General features: G+C 39.1%; 1 protein-coding gene across 3 annotated transcripts in view; it reads right to left on the bottom strand.

The window, feature by feature from the left end:
• The window catches only part of FHOD3 (formin homology 2 domain containing 3), a 413671-nt gene that overhangs the window by 90990 nt on the left and 301805 nt on the right, over positions 1 to 20876 (bottom strand). For 2 of the 3 annotated variants that reach the window (XM_050891470.1, XM_050891469.1), the window contains exon 11: positions 2581 to 2706. In XM_050891470.1, the coding sequence (XP_050747427.1) occupies positions 2581 to 2706 (126 nt within the window). Of the gene's footprint in view, positions 1 to 2580; positions 2707 to 5333; positions 5412 to 6258; positions 6591 to 8969; positions 9059 to 20876 lie in introns of all 3 variants that reach the window. The other variant, XM_050891468.1, reaches the window with a different exon arrangement.

Here is a 20876-nt window from a genome sequence, read left to right on the forward strand (position 1 = left end):
TCTCCCTCCCTCATCTTTTAACTTTTTTTTGTGTTTGAATCTGTGTAAATTTTTACCATCAGGAGGCAGGAAATAATGTTTACATAATCTAAGGCAAACACCATTGATAGAAGACAGTGAAAACTTCCACAATACTTTCCACTTACTAATTAGCGCCGAGCATTGCATCAGGCACTACACAGCCTACTCTCCAATGACCAATTCTATCCATCGATCCGTACGTGGGCATTTCTGCAACCCATGTCTTTCAGGACAATTACATAAAAGCAGTCTTCTGCCCTTCTTCAAAGCAGTCACTGCATTAAAGCCTGCTGAACTGCACATCTGCAATGGCAGCGCACTCAAAAAGAACAAGACTTGATGCAAAACAGCATCTGAACCTGTAAATTTAATTATCTTTCAAGAAATAATTGCATCTATTCTGCAGGCAACACGTAGCTGTGGCAAACACACATTTTTCACACTTCTCAGAGACTCATATACAAAAAGCATCAGGCTGTAACATCCCTCAAATAAAAAAATGCAGAAGTCCTGGTGAATTCAATTATCACGAATAGCAAGCTGCAAATTTAAACAAGAGTAGAGATATTTTTATTATGTGAGGTGGGAAGTGGTAAATGTAACCTGAAGGACAGACTGAGATGCAACTCCGAGCACTGTGTTCAGACACTTACAACATGTAAGAGAGATCTGATAGTTGAAGGCCGAGCACTTTCCAGTTTCACAGAGCAGGATGAGGTGTAATGGCTGGAAGATGCTGCTAGACAAACTGGCCTCAAAATATGAAATATTCTCCTAGCAGTGATGATACATACTGGAATGTTTTCCAGAAGTCATGCGCTGCCACTTGAAAACACGTGAAGGTACAGGGGTCTTTCATTTAGCTTCTGGGAGACCCATTACAGGTCACAACAGATGATTACAGAGCTCCCCTCTGGCCTGACTCTCCATGAATCTGTGAATTTTACAGCTTCATCCTACGGGGCCAAGGCATTTTGGCTCCAAACCAGCAACACACTTACGCACATGCTGCAATGAAAGCCTGCTTCCCTTACTGGAACAGGGCCAGCGTGACCAACCTCTTGCAGGACAGGCCCAATGATCTTTAGCCATCTCAGCGTTTGACCACTTTGGGGTTTCTTTGCTGCAGTAGCAATCAGAAGCTTACAACAGCAGGGGCTTGGAAATCTAAAACTTCAAAAGGAGAGGGACACTTTTAATTCTTGCTTATCTTGCATCTGTTTGGCTGAGGTAAAAGGGGGTGAAAATGCCAGTCTAGAGTTTTTTATTATGGTTTCACTCAGCAATAATTTAATTCAGATCAAGAAAGACAAATCAAGGCAAGTTACTCTAGGAAGATGAGCAAATGAAAAACGATGCCTTTCTCCAAAGATAAACTTAATGCAATTACTCACTTGAAAAAAAGGATTAAATCAATACCTCATGGCTAGACATACATGCGTGCTGGAAGAACCTAACTTGAACCATTCTGAGTAGTAGACTGGAAAGGATGCCAGGCATTAGGTAGGTTCAAACATATATACATACACACAGAGACATATATACATGTATTTCTATACACATATAGAAATATTAAAAAAAAATCATTAATAAAAATTAATTGGCATACAGACAAAGGATCCTGAAAAAGCCTTCAGTTAAAAAAAAAGGGTGGGAGATGGAATTTTTACAAATTAGAGGCCAATTTGGCAACAAACAAGCCAAAGCCCATCTGGCATAATTGGAAATTATTTAATTAAATTATTATATTAAATTATTTAATTAAATTAATTAAAAACTTCTACCTTTGCTCCTTAAACTCAGCATGACATCCTTTGAAGCTGTCATTTACTTTCAGGTTGTAACAATCAGTTAATTTCTGGTGGTCCAAATCTCTTGCCAAGAAGAATTTCTTTCATGTATCCATAACATTTTTCTATCTTTTTTCTTCCCCTAGTACCTTACATAATTCAAAAGAGTATTTTGATTGTTCAAAATACTGCTTTTGTGTTGCTGGTATGGGTTTCCCCCCCCCCTTTTTTTTGTAAGTGAGCTGACAACTGGTAGGTTATTATGAGTTTGCTTTACCTACAGCAAGAAACATTTTGCCCTTGATGAAATACAATGAGATATATAATGTATTTTCAAGGAAGGACAAAATTATGGCCCAGGAAATTCAGAGCTAAGCACATTTCTGAGATTTTATAGTTGATTTAAGATGATAGAAGTGAAAATAGATCTGTCTGAATTTATTTTAAAAAATGGAAAGAAATAAAATGTGCTTTTAATTCACCTTTTAATACTTAGAACAGCATACGTGTGAAATAACACTGTTTTATCCATTTAAGTGGAAGAAGCAGAAGTGGGATGGAAATACATCCAGCCTTTAACATCAAGTCAGAGAAAGGCTTGAGAATGAGTGGGAAATGAACACATCTGGATTTTTGTCCATTTTCTTTCCAACGTTAGAAAAGATCTGCCTAGAAGATATTTCCAGTGCCCATTCAGAACAGCTTATACTTATCTCCTTCGTCCTGTCTATAAAGGAACTGTTGTCAAAACACTGATTCATTTACAAACCTGTCAGATTTGGTCTCTTGAGGCGGTGAGAGAGTTGTCCCATAACGAGAAGTGGGTGTTGTAGGGGCACTCACACCAGAGTAAGGTCGCGGAGAAGAGTAAGAGCTGCTGCCATAGCTACTGTATCTGAAGAAATGGGAAGGAAAGTAGGAGAAAGGGAGAGACAGAAAGAATCCATCAGCAAGCAGGCATGCAACAATAAATCCTCTTGTTTAGGGGGTGGCGGTGATCCCATACCCCTGAACTTCTCAAACATCCACCTTCTGAAAATATTGCTCTAATCCCAGCTTCAAAATATGCAACCTATCATCTCATTTTAATATCAACCATGTCATAGACATACTTGATTCAAAGTGAGCTATTGGTATAGAAAATACCAATATTGGTATACCAATACCAGAGAGATTAGAATGGTCCTCCCAAGTGACAACTCAGAGCAGGAACACTTAAATTACTGCTCAGTTACTCAAAATTATTAGCTGTTTTGGGAGCCAATACCCAGCCATTAGAAAAGGCATCAAAACAGTCAAAGTCAGCAGTATTCATATCTAGTGAAATTAAGGAAAACAGCAGCATTCCCAAGACATGATCTGAACATGGACATCCATGATATGCGAGTGTTTGCGTTATAAATGGAAAGCATCCACATTCTTTTCAATTAAAGCAGGCAGTATTTTCTTTGCCCTCCCCCAACATAAGTCATAGTTTATGTGCCATTTCTTACAATGTCTGTACAAAATCATCACCATGGTTAAAAAGACATGTCTCTGGAAGCACGGCTTTAGAAATTTCTATCAGCTATTCCCTCCATTAAAAAACCCCAAAAACCTGCTTGACTTCAGTGTGAGCTTGCTGATCAAAGAGAGATTGTTTCCAGGACTCCTGGAATGGCCACCTCCCCAGAGTCCCTTGTATCAATGTTTTCATCCTGGCTCCCGTACTGAATAGAAAAGGCAGTTGTGTTGCTTTGCTATGCCTTTTAACCGTCATACTTAAATAGCATGTCAAGGAGAGATTCCTGATTTGGGAAAATGTTAACATTTCTGTTCACAGATGATACCATTTTCCCACATGGAAAGCGTATGATGCTCTGTAGGTGAGTACTCTGCAAGGCCAACTCATCCAAATGACAAAATTCATTTCAGGAAAAAGGGCAACATCATTTTCCTTATTATAATTAATAAGATATAATATACCCTCCTTCACCGTATCTTTTCTCTGCTGCTGCTGCTTCTCCCACACACATCAGCACTCAGTAATTTCACTCAGCAATTTTATTTGAAAAGGCTGGTTGGTTTCCTTCAGCTCCATTTAGCACACTCATCTAGCCATGCAAAATTTCATTCAAAGCTTCAAGCTTCATTCCTTAGGGTACAACAGCATTGCTGGCTGCCAAGGCCCGTGTTAAAATCAGAATAGATTTCAGTTAGGGCTTTTTATAACGGAAGGGATCATGCTTTAGAGAACATGCCCCCTTTGGCAACAATTCTAGGTTTATGTTTTAGAAAACACCCCACCAACCACCATCTATTTTTGAGTCACCATTCTGACTGCCCAGGAACAGGGGAGTAATTTTGGAAAAAAATGCTAACATGCACGTTTCTGAGCTACAAAAGGAATTTCGCAGGAAATAATTGCCTTCCTGGCATTCCTGTCCTAGAAGAAAACTAACTAGAAACTGGAGACAGTGGCCCCGTGGAGGGCTCTGTAGCTGAACAGTGCGGGGCTTCCCTGGTAGCACAGACCTGGCATGGGTCTTCTTTCCAGCAGGCTCAGCTCAGAAAATGTTCTGCCTGTGCCCGTACTGAGTGAGCGATGAGAAACTCCGTTGTCCCGAGAACAACTCAAAGCTCATTTGGTATGTTCCGGACACTAACAGAAACCTCCATTTCCATTTCAATCAACTGAAAGGAGACCTTCTTATCAACCATTACATTTGCTTTTCTTCTCCTCTGCCCCATGAAAAAGCTGACGCAGCGCCGAATCCTTTTTCAGACCAAGGAATTTCAATTAGTCCAAAGATAACTCTCATTAAAATGGACAGAACACACCTTCTATAGACTCAGACCTACAAGTATTAGCAAAATCAAATTCAGAGGGACTAGCCTGGACACGGCACCCCTATATATCAAATTTAGAGGGAGACAGAGATGCTGGAGGAGTAGCAAGGCAAAATTAGCACACCAGGGTAAGTCTGTATCCTGTACGTGTTTATCTTTCTAACCTTCCTCTGGTAGTGGCTATTACTTCCATTTTCCCTTCTTGTCTCATATACCAATGCAGATGCAATGGCCTTGTCCCAGGAACCTTCACTCTGAAGAAATCCCACACATTTACCTCTTTTATGAACACATTACTGCCCAAATCATGCAAGCTTTGCCCTCCTTTTTCTCGAAATAAACCCAGCACAATCCTCCCCCACACCATGTCCTTGATCCTATGTGGTAACTAGAAGCACAAGGATGGTCAGAGGAAAAAAAATCACTGCAGAAGTACTAAATATTGCAGGAACAGGAGGTATTTAGGAATCTACTCTCTAAAAAGTATAAACCTAACAACAGCAGCAATGAGAGAGCAATAAATGAGTGAGAGGCCTAAGGGAAAATTGCACCTATGTAGAAAACTGTAAATTTACAGGAATCCCAGAGTTCAAGCTGCAGGTAAGGAAAGATATGTGAACTAAGTCCGTTGTCAAGAGTTACTTGGATTTACAGGCTTTTCAGCGAAATGAAAAAGTGACAAAACCCACCCACCTATTGGAAGAGAAAGATCGAAAATTAAAAGGATCAAAGGAACCAAAATATTTGTTCACATGCAGAAATTCAGAAGGACTGCTGGACAAAGGAAGAAATAAATATGCTCACAATATACGTGTACATTTTCAGCACCTAATTCAAAGAACACTGATCATTGGGAGCTACAGCTAAAAATCATCAACCTCTTTTCAAGGTGATTCTCTAGCACTGTTTTTAGTACTACCTATTGTCAATCTGTTTTACTTAACAGATTGAGACAAAACAATTTCTTTTTGTTTTTAAATGGGTGGGATGGGGAAATTAAAAATAAAAAATTAAAAACTAAGAAATGCATGAGGAGCAACTGAACTGAGCAGATGTTGTGGAGGGAAAACTGTCTATTCTGAGTGCTATATTCTCTTTATAAGGTTTAATCTATTTCTCTTATCACAAGCACAAGTTGAAATTGCACATGACAGGGATATGCACTGTAATCTAACAAATTCAGGATTTGGCAGTTCAGTCCTTGAAGCCAAGATTTCAGCCCTGAATTCCAAGTGCTGATCTGATCTTTCTTGGTTTTATAGCAGAAGAGCTCCATTAATTTTCATGAAATCATGTCTGCAAATTACATTGTTGTAAATGAGAGCGAAATGGTGCTCCTTTCTGTGATCTCCCAAATCACAGGTTATTTATCTACTGCTGTATAGAGGAGGCCAGGATACTTATTAACTGTAGACCTTGAAGAGAAGCAAGATGAAATGAAGGCAACAAAGGCAAGGGGAGAATATCAATCAAATCAAAATACAGGCTTACAGGACTAAAACTAATACAGTATGTTCTGGAAATAATGCAACACAAAGAGTGCATTATTACCACCATAAAACTCTTGAAAGGTGTTATTCATTTATCTAAAAATTAATGTCAGCTGTATAAAATCTACCTGTTTTCCCTCATTGCTTCTGCTTCCTTTTCTTTCACAGATGCTGGAGACTCTTCAAAGTCGTATGAGAAGAGGTGAAAAGGAGTATGTGGTACATAAGGTAATTTCTCCACCGTTGGAGATGCCTTTGGAGTAATGGATGCTGATGAATTTTGGGAAGAGCTTAGCAATGCTGCTGCAGGTGAAGATGGTGATGAAAGGACAGAATTATGATGAGAGACAGATGAGTCAGGCACAGAAGAGGAGCTTCTAGAAGAGCTCTTTGCTCTAGAGCAGGAGAGAGGCCTCTCAGCTGGAGAAATGGCACTGGAGACGGCTGAAGAATCAGAACACTGTGAAAGGTTTTCATTCACAGCCTCCCGCGCACCTGAGACTCCACTGCAGGAGGAAAACATTGTAAGAAAGGGAAGGGGAGAAAAATGGGGAAGAGAGAGATCAATAGATAGTACCACTTGGAGGAAAAAAAATAAAGTCAAGGAGAGTCAAACAAACAAAAACTTCCCAAATTTAGACAATCATCATCTCTTTTTAAATAAAGTAAGAGAATTCACATCTTTGTATCCCAGTGGGATTCTTCTTGGGGTTGGAAATACTGAGGAATGGAAGCGACTCAGCTTAAAGGAAAGGAAGGGATTTAACCCACAGGCTTCAGAACTAATTTTCATGAACCTTTTCACAACCATTTTCTGAACAATTTTCAAGTATTTCAAGTTAGGTTGTAGGCTTTGTCAGAGCAGTGCAAAGCAGTTTGAACACGCTGGATAACATGGTCCACAGAGCATAGATGCTTCAAGATACAATCTGCATGACTGCCTCTTGAAGGCCAGATACCTGATTATCATCCTCCCTGGTGATCTGATATTTTTACTGAAAATGCTCATCCACCAAATATGAAAATAAAAAAACCTCAATCAGCACTGTTCTGTCAAAATTAAGGTTTAGAATGCTTTTAAAAGCAACGTCTTATGAGATCATTTGTCTAGGTATGAAGGCACTAATTTCTCTGAGTGTCAGCATCCCATGTTGGTGTAGATAGAGACTTGCAGAGTTGCATCAAGTACAACAGAAAACAGATCTGTTTTGCTCTAGTGAAGGCAGGTGTTGGTGACTGACAGAAGCAGCAAGGCAGGTGAAAAGCCATGGGATCTGCACTCCAGGATATCTGTTTTCACTAATATCTCCAGCATAAACACAGTGCATGGGCTTTGGGCTGGATCACTCGGCAGGTGGCCCATTTCATTCTTCTGAGACCACCTCTGCAATCCACCTACAGATAGGCAAGGCATGGCCCTTATCTGAGGAGTGTGGGTTTGGCACAGTGTATGCAACAAAAACATAATACATGTTATATATGTTAGGATATTATGAAGTTAATCATCAGGTATATACCAGGTAATTGTTCTCACAACAGAAGCACAGTGGACAATCTGGCAACCTTCATCTATTTCACCAGCTGTGCATGACAGGAGTCACTGAAGCCAGGCTAGTCCTTCCCATCCTGACAGCATCTAACACGAACAGCCAGGGTACAGATAATTTTTGTTATGCTACAGTGACAGTGAAAGGAGGTATTTAGAAAAGCCATGGGAATATCAGCCAGTTATCTCAAAGTGAGTATTATTTTAAAAGACCGATGACCTAAAAGCACATCACACCTTTTACATGGCTCTTCCTCATTTTTTTTAACAGTATTTTAGTATATTCATGTGATTTACTAATAACTTGTGTCTTAGCTTTGGCTTTTAAGAATTGGATTTGAGGAAATTATCACTTAATTTTGAAATTTCAGGCAGCCGTTGGCAAGATTTGCAGACTGGAAGATATTAATAACAACAGTACAGTATTTTCTTTGGAACTCACACTTTAAACAGTTTCCTTTCTTCCTTCCTTGCTGTACAGCGTCTGCATGAATGTGGTTTATTTTAAAAAAAAAAAATCCAATCTCATTTGCCGAGTTGCAAAGCCAAACAATTTAACCTAAATCAAATGGCTGTCTGGAAGAAAGAACATATTTTCTTTCTTCCAATTTATTAGGATAAAGTCGCCAGATGCCAAATCCATATATACCTCAGAAATAAGTGGAAAATTTTACATGAGAATATTGTTTTGATAGGCAGTTTGTTTATATCCATATATACACAAATGGGCAGGTATGTATAAAATGATATATATATCTATCAGCTTTGCCTTGAAGTAGTTCTTTCCTATTAAAACATGAACAAAATTGATAGAAATCATAGGCAGCATTCAAAAACTGTCAATCTTCTTCATAGCAACAGATATTGCTAATAAGGTTGTATCATGAAAATAGGGATGAAAACCTAAGAAACCAAGCAACATCCTCAGCAAAGTGCTGCAATGTTTCACCATTGCCTTAACTAAAAAGATAAACCTAAGCCATGCTTATTAGTTATGCTTTCTGCTAAATCTTTTAAGATTTGTGAGCACTACTCATTTTGTACAAAGGGAGTGAGTGCAGACAGTTCTTAGTGAATTGAGCCTATATAATTGAACATGTTTGCATTAACACACACACCCCGCCCAACAAAGCTTTTAAACACACAAAGATTTCCTTGGAGGGTGGCTTTAACAAGTGATCTAGGAATGTGAGTAAAAAGGTAGATGCTGCTGCACACTGTGCTGGTGAGTTCATGCCAGAGCCTGAGGAAAAGGTGGAGGGACAACGTTGAATCCCGGTACCTGGCTTTGACCTGCCTACTGGCCTCTTCCTCCCCCTCATCCTCAGTATTGGGCTCTGTGACTGGCTGTTCTTCTTCCTCCTCTTCATACTCTTCCTCCTCTCTGAGGTCAGACCAAGGAAAGAGGCATGCAGTGGGATGGAAAGAGAGAAGGTGGAAGAGAAAATGACGTGAGTTCCCAGAAAAAGAAATGCAATGAAGTTAGAAATGGAAGGAAAACACTGCAGGGGGGAGTTATGGCCCCCCTATATTAGACAAAAAGCCACCTAAAACTTTCTGCTAAGTATGTATTGGCGCAAGGGTAGCTACCAATACAAAAATTTTATCCTTTCCCCTATTTACGTTTTTTACTACTAATTTTTAAGACCCCAAAGATGCCATCGTTTTTTCTGGAGCTTGGCTTTCCATTTGCTGCTGCTGTACCTGCAGAGGCATTAACGGAAAACATTCATGACCACACCAATGTTCAACTCGTTAGCCATTAAACTGTGTCTGTTTGGCTTAAAGGACAGTACACACTGTGCTGGCATAGGACAGCTGGCACTGGACATCACACTTTCTAAATTAACACAACTAAAACATTCCTGTTAAGCAACCGATAACTCAACTGGAAAACAGAACAGGGTGAACCATTAAGTTAGAAATAACAGAGAGACCAAATCAGTTCAGGACTATTTGCAAACAGCAATATTTAAGTTATTGGATGCCAGTACATGAATTATTTCAGTAAAGAGTCATTAGTATGGTCAAAGCAGGCTTCAGTTCAGCAGTAATTCTGGCAGAGGAGGATTGTAAGTCACGCATAAAGCCTCCATAACCTACAAACCACATAAGTAAAAAAGAAAACTATATTAAATAAAACAAAAAAGGCTACATTGTCTGCCTCCTCTCCCTCCCATTTATACTTTTTCCTCCCCAAACCAACAGACTCATGGAAGATTTAGAAAATATTCCCTCTTTGGATTTCTTTTGCATTTGCAGTTGATCCAGTTCTCCACTTGATTTAACGATGTATACCATTAGGTTATGCTCCATGCAAAAAATAAAACGTACAAACAGTAATAAAGTTTGTAAGACACTCATATTCCTTGCATTTTCCTGAAAGCTGGTTTTCTTTTCTCTAATTCTGAAGGGATGCTCTGTGCATTTTTTTCCATTTAGAATTGGTTTCCATGTCACAAGAATAATGAATATTTACAATGTGAGATCATGAACTCATCGAGTGCGATGCAAAAGGTCAATCCAAAATTTGTTGCATTTGTATGGAGTTAGTTATAGAATAATCAGGAAAATGGCAGCACCTGGAACTTTTCCAATACTCTGGCAAACATCTACAAGGTAAACACTTTCAACCGTTCCTAAGGTATCATAGTGACATAACCATCTCAGTTGTCATCTCTCCATCTCCCTGTCCTCTCCACAAACATATACCTCCCCTACAGAGACCCCTCTTGACTTGCACACATATATATATTGATATACCAAAAAAAAGAAAAAAAGGAGTTGACCAGGGAACATTCATATCATCCCTTCTCCTTACTAGTGAGCAGCTCAAGACTAGCATTGCTATTATCTCCTGTGAAGGGCAAACGTCTGCATCTGCCAGTCCTACGGCAATCACATTTGGGAAATAGCTCATGAAGCTCTGTGGGATCACGGTTCTCTGATAAAAGCACAATGCATCCTATAATGCTGATAGCATGGCTATTGCTTACATGAACAAGAGCGGCCCCATTATTACTGTGTTTTAAGCTCCACCCAGGTTTCCAGATTGATGACGTCAAATTCCTCGCTCTCCTCAACTGTCTCAAAATGCCCAAAATTGTAAGTGAAATACTCATCTGATATGGTGGATCTCATAAATTTGAAAGGGTTCTTTGAGAATTTATTCACTCACACGAGTGCATGGTAGTAAGGACAGGAGTTTATACAATATGGGTTGAACTGGGAACCACTGAGTTATAATTGCACTGAACAGAAAGAGAAGCTGAAAAGAAAAAAGCATCCAGAACTGAGAGGGTTAGCTCATGTTTAAGGACCACTTCATAACACAGGATCATCAGGTCCCTGAACTAACACTTGCCAGGTGAGCAACACATCCTGGATATTTTCCTTGAGATCTCACCATCCTATTTTTACATCTTGTGTTTATAACCCTGAACCTACGGTCTAAAGTCTTGATATCAAGTCTTTTATATACCACCAGTGAAAGCTGTTCCCTTCCCCACCGTTCAGAGTTATTGTAATCACTATTTATCAGATTAGGAAATTTAATCAGTACCTAAAGGCCTGAACCTACTTTTACTGTGCAGTCTATTTCCCTAAAGCCAGCTGAAGTTTGGAACTAAACAGGGACTTACTATTCTAATTTTAGGCACTTGTTTTTGAAAATGCCGAGCTTCTGTGTAGAAAGTGTACAACTGTCAAGTGAACCATATATTAAATACTACAGGTGAGCAGTAATCAATTAAAATACAGTCCTCTAGGTTTCTTACTGCTGTGCAAAGTATTGTTCTAATCCATTATTGGGAAAAACTGATTCCCATACAATTAACCTAATTATAAACATGAAAACACCCTAAATTAAGCCTATATATAATAGCCTTCATAAAATAAGGATATATGACCAGACCCTCATAAAAAATTTACTGCACCTTACCCTGGAAGGACTAGTTGTTTCCAAAAAAATACTGAAAACCAAGCAGCTTTTAGAATTACAACAGAAATGTCCATATAAGCTCAGGTTAACAGCTGAAAAACAAACCAGGAAACAGAACTGTGATATCTCAATTTCCAGAGGCATCAATGACATTTTTCATAAGCACTAGCATTTACTAAAAAACATGATTAAAATAGAAATAGCTCTTCAGAATATATATAAAATAGCTATGCTTAAAGGACCTTAGCTTTTTACATACATGGTTCTTTCTGGTAAGCTGTGCAATACATCCATGTGCTGAAGGCTAAGTTCTAAAACAGGAAATTATTTTAATCTTTAAGTCAGTTACTGGACTGAAAACCATTATCACATAAAGACCAGTTTGGGACCTGTAAGGTTTTGGTTTCAGTCTATAGGTAGAGACACACTCCTGCCTACAACGAGAAACAGAACTTGGACCAGGAGGTGATATGACCTTCATGGAGCTGAAGGGAATGTTTAGCCCCTGTCCTCCTTCATGATGGGTCGTGAACTATTAATAATGTCACATGAAGGAAATAATTCTGTCTGCTGTGATGTTTATCTGGGATATTGTCTTAGGAAGCAAAAAGTCAAAAGTCCGCTTCTCAGATGTTATGACCTGCTGGACTCTAAAGGAGCAGATCAAGAGTAACAGCCCCTTAAATCATATATTATTTGAGAATATCATATTTCAAAAGAACTATGCATGTACAGCCAACCCTGTGTGGCACACTTGTTTTTACAGTTTATAATCAGACATTAACATATCCCTAATTGGTACTGTTTCCAAGCTGAATATTTTGTTGGAAGTTAGTCTCTTATTGATTTTTGCACATATATCTGAACTGTGGATAACAACAAAGAAAACTGAATTAACTGGGTGGTCTCTAACAAGTGAGCATATGCAAATCATACGTACACCCCATCCGCTCAGAGCTCATGGAGCACACCAAGCACGTGTTACACGCCTATTAGAGCCACTGGCTTGGTGGACTGGCACTTCCAAGGCTGCTGACAGCAGACAGCAGTGCCTGCTCCACAAGAGCCAGCTGCTGAGATTTGAGATGGACAAAATAATGAAAATGAGTTTATTTACTCCTGACCCAAAAGAGGACCTCTATAATCACCTGACTCAGCTTTTCTTATGACAGAGGCTGGAAGTTAACTGACGTCTTCGTTTCCCTCCAGCTGTCTAGGAATAGTGAAGTGGCTCTGTGGGCCCATCATCACACCTGAAATGGTGCATTAATTTTAGAGATTCCAGCGAGATCATTCTTCTGTCAGGCCAAGGACTCTTTCCTCAAATTTCCTTGACTTCCAGATCAAAAGCTTAGAAGAAGCTTTGATTGGAAAGCTCTCTTCCTCTGCTAATATTAACTCTAGGAGGACAGCAGGTACATGGCAATTGGTTGGAAAGGCCAGAGGAAGAAGCTGGCTCTGCGTGTGTTGGCTGCAGAGATGACTGGTGTTGTGCACAGAGGCAGGCACGCTCCCCAACCTGGGGGAGCCAAATTGGTCAAGGGAAACTTGCACAATGGAAATAAGTGTGTGCTTAGGAGAGATGCTCAACGCTTGGAAAGTCCTCTTTCAGCAACTAAACTCACAGTTTCAGACCCCTGGACTATCCCCAGAAAGTGGATGAGATTCAGATCAGAGGAGAGGGGTAAGCTCACAAGCAGGAATCAAGCATGCTCTTCTTTCAACTAGAGCAATAGTGGCAGTTGTTTCTCAGTATTGTTAAAGAACAGATATTCTGTCCATGAAAATAGGTAGTACCTGCTAGTTAAATCTTTCCTAAAAGGTAGAAAAGGAAAATTTCCACTTGAGTATTTTTTAAAACAGGAAAACACCAACTACAGACATTCTTGTAAAGCTAAGAACATCAGACAGTCGGATGCTCAAACAGAACAGCAGACAGATTTGTGAATTCATCTGGACCCTTCAGGGTTATGTGTTCATTTTTGTGTGCAATGGAGAAGGGATGATGTGGAAAAGCTCACTTTCCCTCCCACACACCCACGCAAATTTAGTGTCAATGCAATAGTAGAATTAAATTAAGAATAATGATTCATACGGAGGTTTTCAATTAAACTAGGTTGCAGAAGCCAGCATGTTTTTCAGTAGCACAGACGAACCTATCCTGTTCATCAAAAGGCAAATATTTATCATGCGGCAGGGAGGAAGGGCATCAGCCAGTGCTGAAGGATCAGATATATTCAGCTAACCTTAAGGCTATTGCTGGGTTACTTCAGTTCCATGATAACAGTACCAGATCAGAAGTATTTAAACAAAAGCTTTACAGCAGTGAAAACAAATTTCAAAACAATCACTGTATTTATTTTCATCTGTAAAATGGATTACTGCTAAAGGCTAACACCCTCACCAAACAAACAAACAAAACCCCAAAACCCCACAAATCTTTATGAAGTATATCATCAGTCATGGCAACTAACAAGCATCTACTAGGGCACAGGTTTTGCTCAGTTGTTTCAACTAAAGTTTGACATGAAAGTATTTATAGCCCCTTAAAATATGTGTGTGTTTAAAAAGACTATGAAAGTTCAGTTTATGGATAGAGAACCACTAGGGCATCAAAATGAAATCTAGGCAAACACTTTAGAACTAATGGATTAACCTTTCTCCTTTTTTAAATAAATAAAAAAGAAAAAGAAATAAAAAGAGTGCCAATCAAACTTGTCCTGCTGATATTAAATAGCTACTCTAAGTGGCAGAGACACAAACACTAACAAACACAGAGTGATGAAAGGAAATGATAATCAAGGGACTCATCTACAAGTTCAGCTGAAGGCAGGGGCAAAGCCCATAAGATGCTAGGCATCATACCTAACACACAGCTAACCTAGTCAAAGCTGGATGATTTTAAAACTAAGGCATCACTCTGAAGACAGCGACTATCACTCCACAAGAACTCAAAGCACCAAAAAATGCTCTCTGTCTTACTGGTCCCTAGAGCTGAACAATGTGTACAAGGTTATGCAGTCTCTGTCCTCTCCAGACTCTTCCCTTTGCAGCATTTTGATGAAGGCAGCTTGAAGAAACTCAGGCTTTCTTTGTTCTAGCTTGTAGCCCAGAAACACAAGTTTTTCACTCCCCACCTCAAAAAAACCTCCCAAAGTTACAGCTAATAGAAAAAATCAAAGGCTGTGCTGAAGGAACAAAAAAAAAAAAACAAAGCCAGAAAATAAGCATGAGCACAGAAACACATTCTGCTCTGCTTGGTATCAAAGGAAATTTTTAAAGTGTAAGATATGCTTTAAATCATCTTAATTCAGGAAGAATTTGACCAGTAATGTTTGAATAAGAACAATAGAAAAAAGGATGGTCTTGCCATAATTAGGCTCCAATGTTTTGGTCTGCACATAAAATGCACATAAAAGTTAATTCATGAGATAATAGCACATTCAAATATCTCCCTTTTAGTATATGATTCCAATTTGTGTAGGGCTCATTTAACCTTTACTGAAGTCTTACTAAATATTTCCTTCTTAATTTTGCATGTTATTAGACAAGGTCCTAAGTGTAATTCTGAGCCTTTTGCGACCATCCACAGAATTATATAGAAATCCCCAAGAAACGCAAACAATGGACTTCAGTGAAAAAAGGGGCCTTGGAGTTATGAAGCGACCCAGAGAAGAAAGGACTGGGGAACTGTAAAGCTATTGGCCATTATTCCCACACTCTCTGAAAATCACCCTATGTGCCATTAATTACTGATGAGGAGTTTTCTCTCTCCCTTTCTTTTTGTAATTAAGTCAAGTGCTTTTCAGTTTAGCTTCTTTAAATTACATTCATTTAAACTTTCACTACCTTTCAGGGGAGCAGCTCCTGACTAGGCCTACAGGCCACATTCAGTGAAGTAAGACCACCATTAGCTATTCCACAATATTATTTGAAATGAAATACTACAGTTGATCTCACAATTTTTTCTTTCATGGTTGTTTCGCCCCCACTTCAAACCTCTGACCTGTTTTACTCTTGCACAGCACTTTGAAAGCTGCTTCCCTGAACCCCTCACAGGTGAACAAATAGAAAATGAAAAATGTTCCATCAAGGAGAGATCTTTACAAGTCACAGTGGATGTAATTTTATTTTCTCTTGCAATCGCTTGCCATTGTTCTCAATTTATGAGTGAAATTCCACTTTCATAGGTTAGACAGCACAATTCATAGCGAAATTCCCAAGCCCTTATAAAACAAACAAATACTTTCATATACTTCTGCTGCTTCTTCCTTTCTTCCATCCTAGCTGCCAAAACAGATTCAACTAATCTTTTACGGGAAAGCTGAAAGTGGTAATAATTTAAATTAATCATTGATTACTCTGTATAAAGATATCGCAATATACTCTCCTCCTCCATTAAAAACAAAACTAAAGAAACCACCTATTAACCCCCCTGCCCATTTCCATTCCACTGCTACGTGTGATAGACCGCTGCAGTTGGTACAATTATGTGAAGATGAAAATACATGAAATGATAGAGATAACAACTTACTTGCAAAGCCTCAAAATTTGGCTGCCTGCACAGAAGGGAAACTAAGATGCATAATTACAAAGGTCAAAAGGAAAATTATCCTGGTATTTATGCCCTAAATAAAGAAAACTGTTCAGAAAAAAAGTTGAGGAAATTACAAATAATGTGAAGTACATGTATTCACTATGCCTTCATATTATGCTGTTCTTTATCCTTAGGTTACTGTTATTTTCTTATCCCTAAAATATGATCAGTAACAACTTTTCACACCTAAATAATACCTAGGTAATGCCTCCACACTTGTTTCATTGCTGCAGTTGGTTTACATAGGACACATCAAAGCAGAGCGAGACAGCAGAGTCTTGCTTAAGATACTGGCAAGGCTTTGCAAAGACTTCAAGAGTCCCAACTCTCTGATCATTGAACAGCATCGCTGTTTTTATATCTGTATGAGCAGAGAGGTAAAGAAACAGAGTCATGATGTAGAAGAGACTTTAGGGACAATAAATACTGAAACATATACAGAAAGAGAGAAGAAATGGTGTTTTCAGAGCTTGGAACTGCATACTGGTTGACACTTGAAGGTCACTGTTATTGCCCCTTACTTCAAAGGGAGGGATCTGGAAATGGCATCCTGCCAAACTGCTGTCTGTTTTTTCCTCCCATGGCATTGTATGTGTAAAAAAACTTTCCTGGCCTCAGAAGATCATGTTTACAAATACCGGGAACACATTGTGGAGGTGAACTCTCTAAGGCATGTATAGTCCAGTGCATAAGACACTACCATGGACTTCTGGAGAAACATATTCACATCCTGGTTTAGCATTACATTTCCTCAGGTAGTTCACCAAAGCTAAATCCACAGTGGAAAAAAAAGTGAAAAAAAATTAGGCTAAGTCATGCTGTGCTTTCATTTGCCATGCAGCTATAACCTCATTTAAGTTTCAGTGCTTTCTTCATTCCTCTTGAAATTCAAACAGGGAAAAATCTACCACTGCCTTTACACCAAAGTACAGCGCTGTCAACTGGACTCTGCATGTATACCAAGCATAAACCATTTCCTTTCAGCAAGACCCACAATCAGCAAACAGTAACCCTACTACAAAACCTGACATTTCTACAGAGATATTTTAATTCAGATAAAAAGCGCTGGTATCAACCTGAGACAGTAACAGGACCTGTATTTGAGATACTCATCAAGCTGCAACTTTCAAATTTTTTCTTTATTACTTATGCATTAGTGGGTCAATCTCTATCTACACATCAATGGAGTCTTTTGTTTATGGTATAGCTTGGAAAGAAAATTTTTCTTAACTCATCTCATGTCTCTTCCTCTACTGCATTCCTTACAGGAGCTTCCAAGATATTCTTACAAAGAGTAACATTACAAATTTCCCATTTTTATTCTCTCTCCTTTCAAATCTGCTTGACTTCATGCATCAAATAACTCTACCTGCACAAGAGAAATAAACGTGTCCTCCCTGCCCCAAATCTAAAATAGCAGTATGTTGCAATATTATATATATAATAGCAATATACATACAATAGCAATATTTTGTATGTTATTGTTGTGAAAGACTAATAAAGGTCTGATGCTATGAACAGATGCTACCTTACCAAGCCTTTTAATTTAATAGATAAATCTTATTTCCAAAACCACTGCTTTTACATCCCATTTCCATTTTCACCCGTACCAACCAAATTGTGAAAAGAGTTAATGTCCCCCATAACTGATCATATGCCATTCTATTTCAAAGCCCCCCCCAGATACTAGGTAGCTCAGCTCATATGTATATGTAGTAAAGAGATCCTTAGCATATCCACAGATATGTGACTGCGTGTTTATCCTGGAGATGTTTTCTTTGTCTAGATTCATGCCTCAGTTGTTTTAAATATCCAAAACCAGGAACCAGAGATAAACGTCTAGGAAAAAAATACATCTGTTTCCTTCTATTACAGCAATAAAAAATAAACTAATTTCTTTTCTCTTCTGGGCCTTTAATAATCCATATCACAGCCTGAGTCCTGCATTAAATGCTGATGATGTGTCTCCTCACTTTGCTGTTTCATACCTATCATACCACTCATTGTATTTGTCACAGACAGCAACCCTAAGAGATGTGGAACGCACCCATCCTAAATAAAATAAAATAAACCCCACCCACCACTGTACCCAGCACTTTGATTTATAGCCATAAGTATTTACATAATCAAAACATTTCACATAGTGTAGTTGAAACTCACCAGAACATGACACATCACGACAAAACCTAGAATTTTGCCATAGTAAATGCTAGAGAAAAATCAAAGATTAGTTATGGTTTAGGATGTCTGAAAACATGGAAAATCATAATGAAAAAAAAAGAAGTCTCAGCTGTATTTTGGACAAACCACCCCTGCAGGCCTGGCCCTCCATGAAGCAATTTGAATAATCAGTTAATGGGGCATAATAGCCAAACTAAGGTCTGTGCTGTTGGTTAGAAACTCGACAGGAATCCAAAGTTAAGCAGAAAAAATGCTTAGCATCAGAGGCTCAGCTGTGTTCATTGTTTTCTGGTAAAACCAAATAGCGTCACGATCTCTTCCTGCATTTTGGCAATCCTCAAGCATCAGAAACATGTATTTTCTAACAAACAGATGCTTATGACTTCTCAGCACAGCTCTCCTTTATTTAGACAACAATTTTCCAATTTTTTTCTAGGACTGTAAAGGGTGTGAAAGCCCTCGAGCCCAGTGTGCACCGTGCAACGGTGCTGTGTCCAGCTAGCCCAGAAATTTGCAGGAAACTTTGGAATTCCCTGTGCTACTCTTTGCTCAGAGGAAGAGTCATAACAGCCTTCCACGCAGGACCCTAACAAAAGCACAGTTCATAGGCACATAATTCCCTGTTTGGTCCTCTGCTGGTTTTTCCTTATCAATACAGTTCTCCTGAAGGCCAAGTTTCTTCAGACTGAAAAATCTGGAAGCCTCAGGTGAACCTGAACAGCTGGTCTTCCTCATACCTTTTTAGCCCCATGGTCTAAAAAAGATAGCTTGTTAAATCCAGCTTTGGTTACTGATTCAGGACGCAGGCTCTGCTCTGATGGGTGCTCAAGATGGCAGTCAGCTCTTCTGCTTGTTAGGTTTCAAACACGGCAATACTGCCAAGACAGTCCTAACCAAGGCCTGGTTATCTCTAGATGAACACGTATAGCGTTATATGATCAATCTTAGCAAGTCTTGTGCGATTTTTGATCATATAAAACAAATCAAAGCTATGAAAAAGAAGAAGAAGAAAGCAGAGAGTCTAGTAAAGTGAGGTAAATACCTAATCCTAGCTATTCACTACTTTATAAACCTCAGTCTTTGATTGTAACTAGTTCCACAAAGCTTTGACAGAGCCGTTCACTCAAATGCTGGTAAGAGGTGTCAGTGTAAATCTCACAGAAGCTCACTTGAGTACGTTTGCTAAGTCTCGCTGACACAGCTCTGATGGGACACCCAGGGAGAGAGACGGGGATGGTCGCTGTGCAGTACTGAACAAAGGGAAATGCACCACAAAATGTGAAAAACATTAATTTGAAAATCTGGGAGAAGTACTTGTTTCTGATTTGTATGCATAGGGCTCCTGCAGAGCACCTGTTCAGTGCTCAAGACAGCACTGAGAACTTCTGAACTACCTGCCTTCTACTCCCTCGAAGCCAGACATAACAAAGAATGAAAGACAGACAGACAGCAATTTGTTTTTTAATGCTTATGGAGCCAGAAATCACTGCATACAATAACAACATCAATATAGTGCAAGTTCCATGCCACTCCTTATATTTTTCCCCGACTCTATCCATTGTGTGGTTGGAAAAAGCTAGCTTTACTTTAAAAAGAAAAAAAAAAAAAAGTGGAAGAATTTGTTTAAAAGTCTACTGTTTAAGAAGCAGCATGCTAGACCACAGATTGAGAGCACTCAATTTGGACCAGGGCAGAAAGCCTTAGGAGGTGCCCTCAGCGAAGCATTTAAAACATCATGTTAACAGGACTGAAGTTCCCCCCACGCTTTTCGGTGCTCTAGGCCATCATGGTAAAAGAAAGAAGTTTTGAGCAAAGCAAACCTGCTGGTGGTCAGGACTGGCATTTTAAAGTACACTGCAGCAGCTACATACGCTTAAGCCAACCTTCACCCTTTCTTAGTTAGTAGTCATTATCAACTTATTTATTTATTTATTTATTTAGTAACAGGCACATTAGGCTGGGTTTCACTCTTCATGAAAACTATTTTAACACAAAGCAGATTTGGGTCTTTATTTGTTTTGAACCACAAGCGAAAAAGCAATACGTTTAGTTTGTAAGAAGGTTGCCAAGTGGATGAAAAAGGCCTGCAAGTTTTCCTTTTGGTTGCCCTTAGCATTTACGGTCAACTTTTCCCAGCTCAAAACCCAAAGTCTGCTCTTAATTAGCCTGGCGTAAATCAGAGCAACTCCATCGACTTCAGACAGTTTTTCTGGATATAAAGCATTGTGAGACAGAACAGAATTTGGCCAATATTGTCTTTTTTTGTTTTACCGGCACCATGGGTTTTTCTCTTTTTGGAAGACTTATCGGTTGACACAAAGCAGATGACTGTGGACAACCTGTTTGATGTGGTAAACAAAAGCAAAGTAACTGCCAAACCAGCTGAGGGAGTTAGAAAGAAAAGAAACATGAACACTGTGAGAAGGAGAACGTTGAGGAAGAACTTGAACCTTCTACTGATTTTGGTAGTGAAGTCCAAAAA

This window comes from Gymnogyps californianus, chromosome 2 (assembly GCF_018139145.2).
Source record: "Gymnogyps californianus isolate 813 chromosome 2, ASM1813914v2, whole genome shotgun sequence".
In the NCBI taxonomy this organism is placed as follows: Eukaryota; Metazoa; Chordata; class Aves; order Accipitriformes; family Cathartidae; genus Gymnogyps; species Gymnogyps californianus.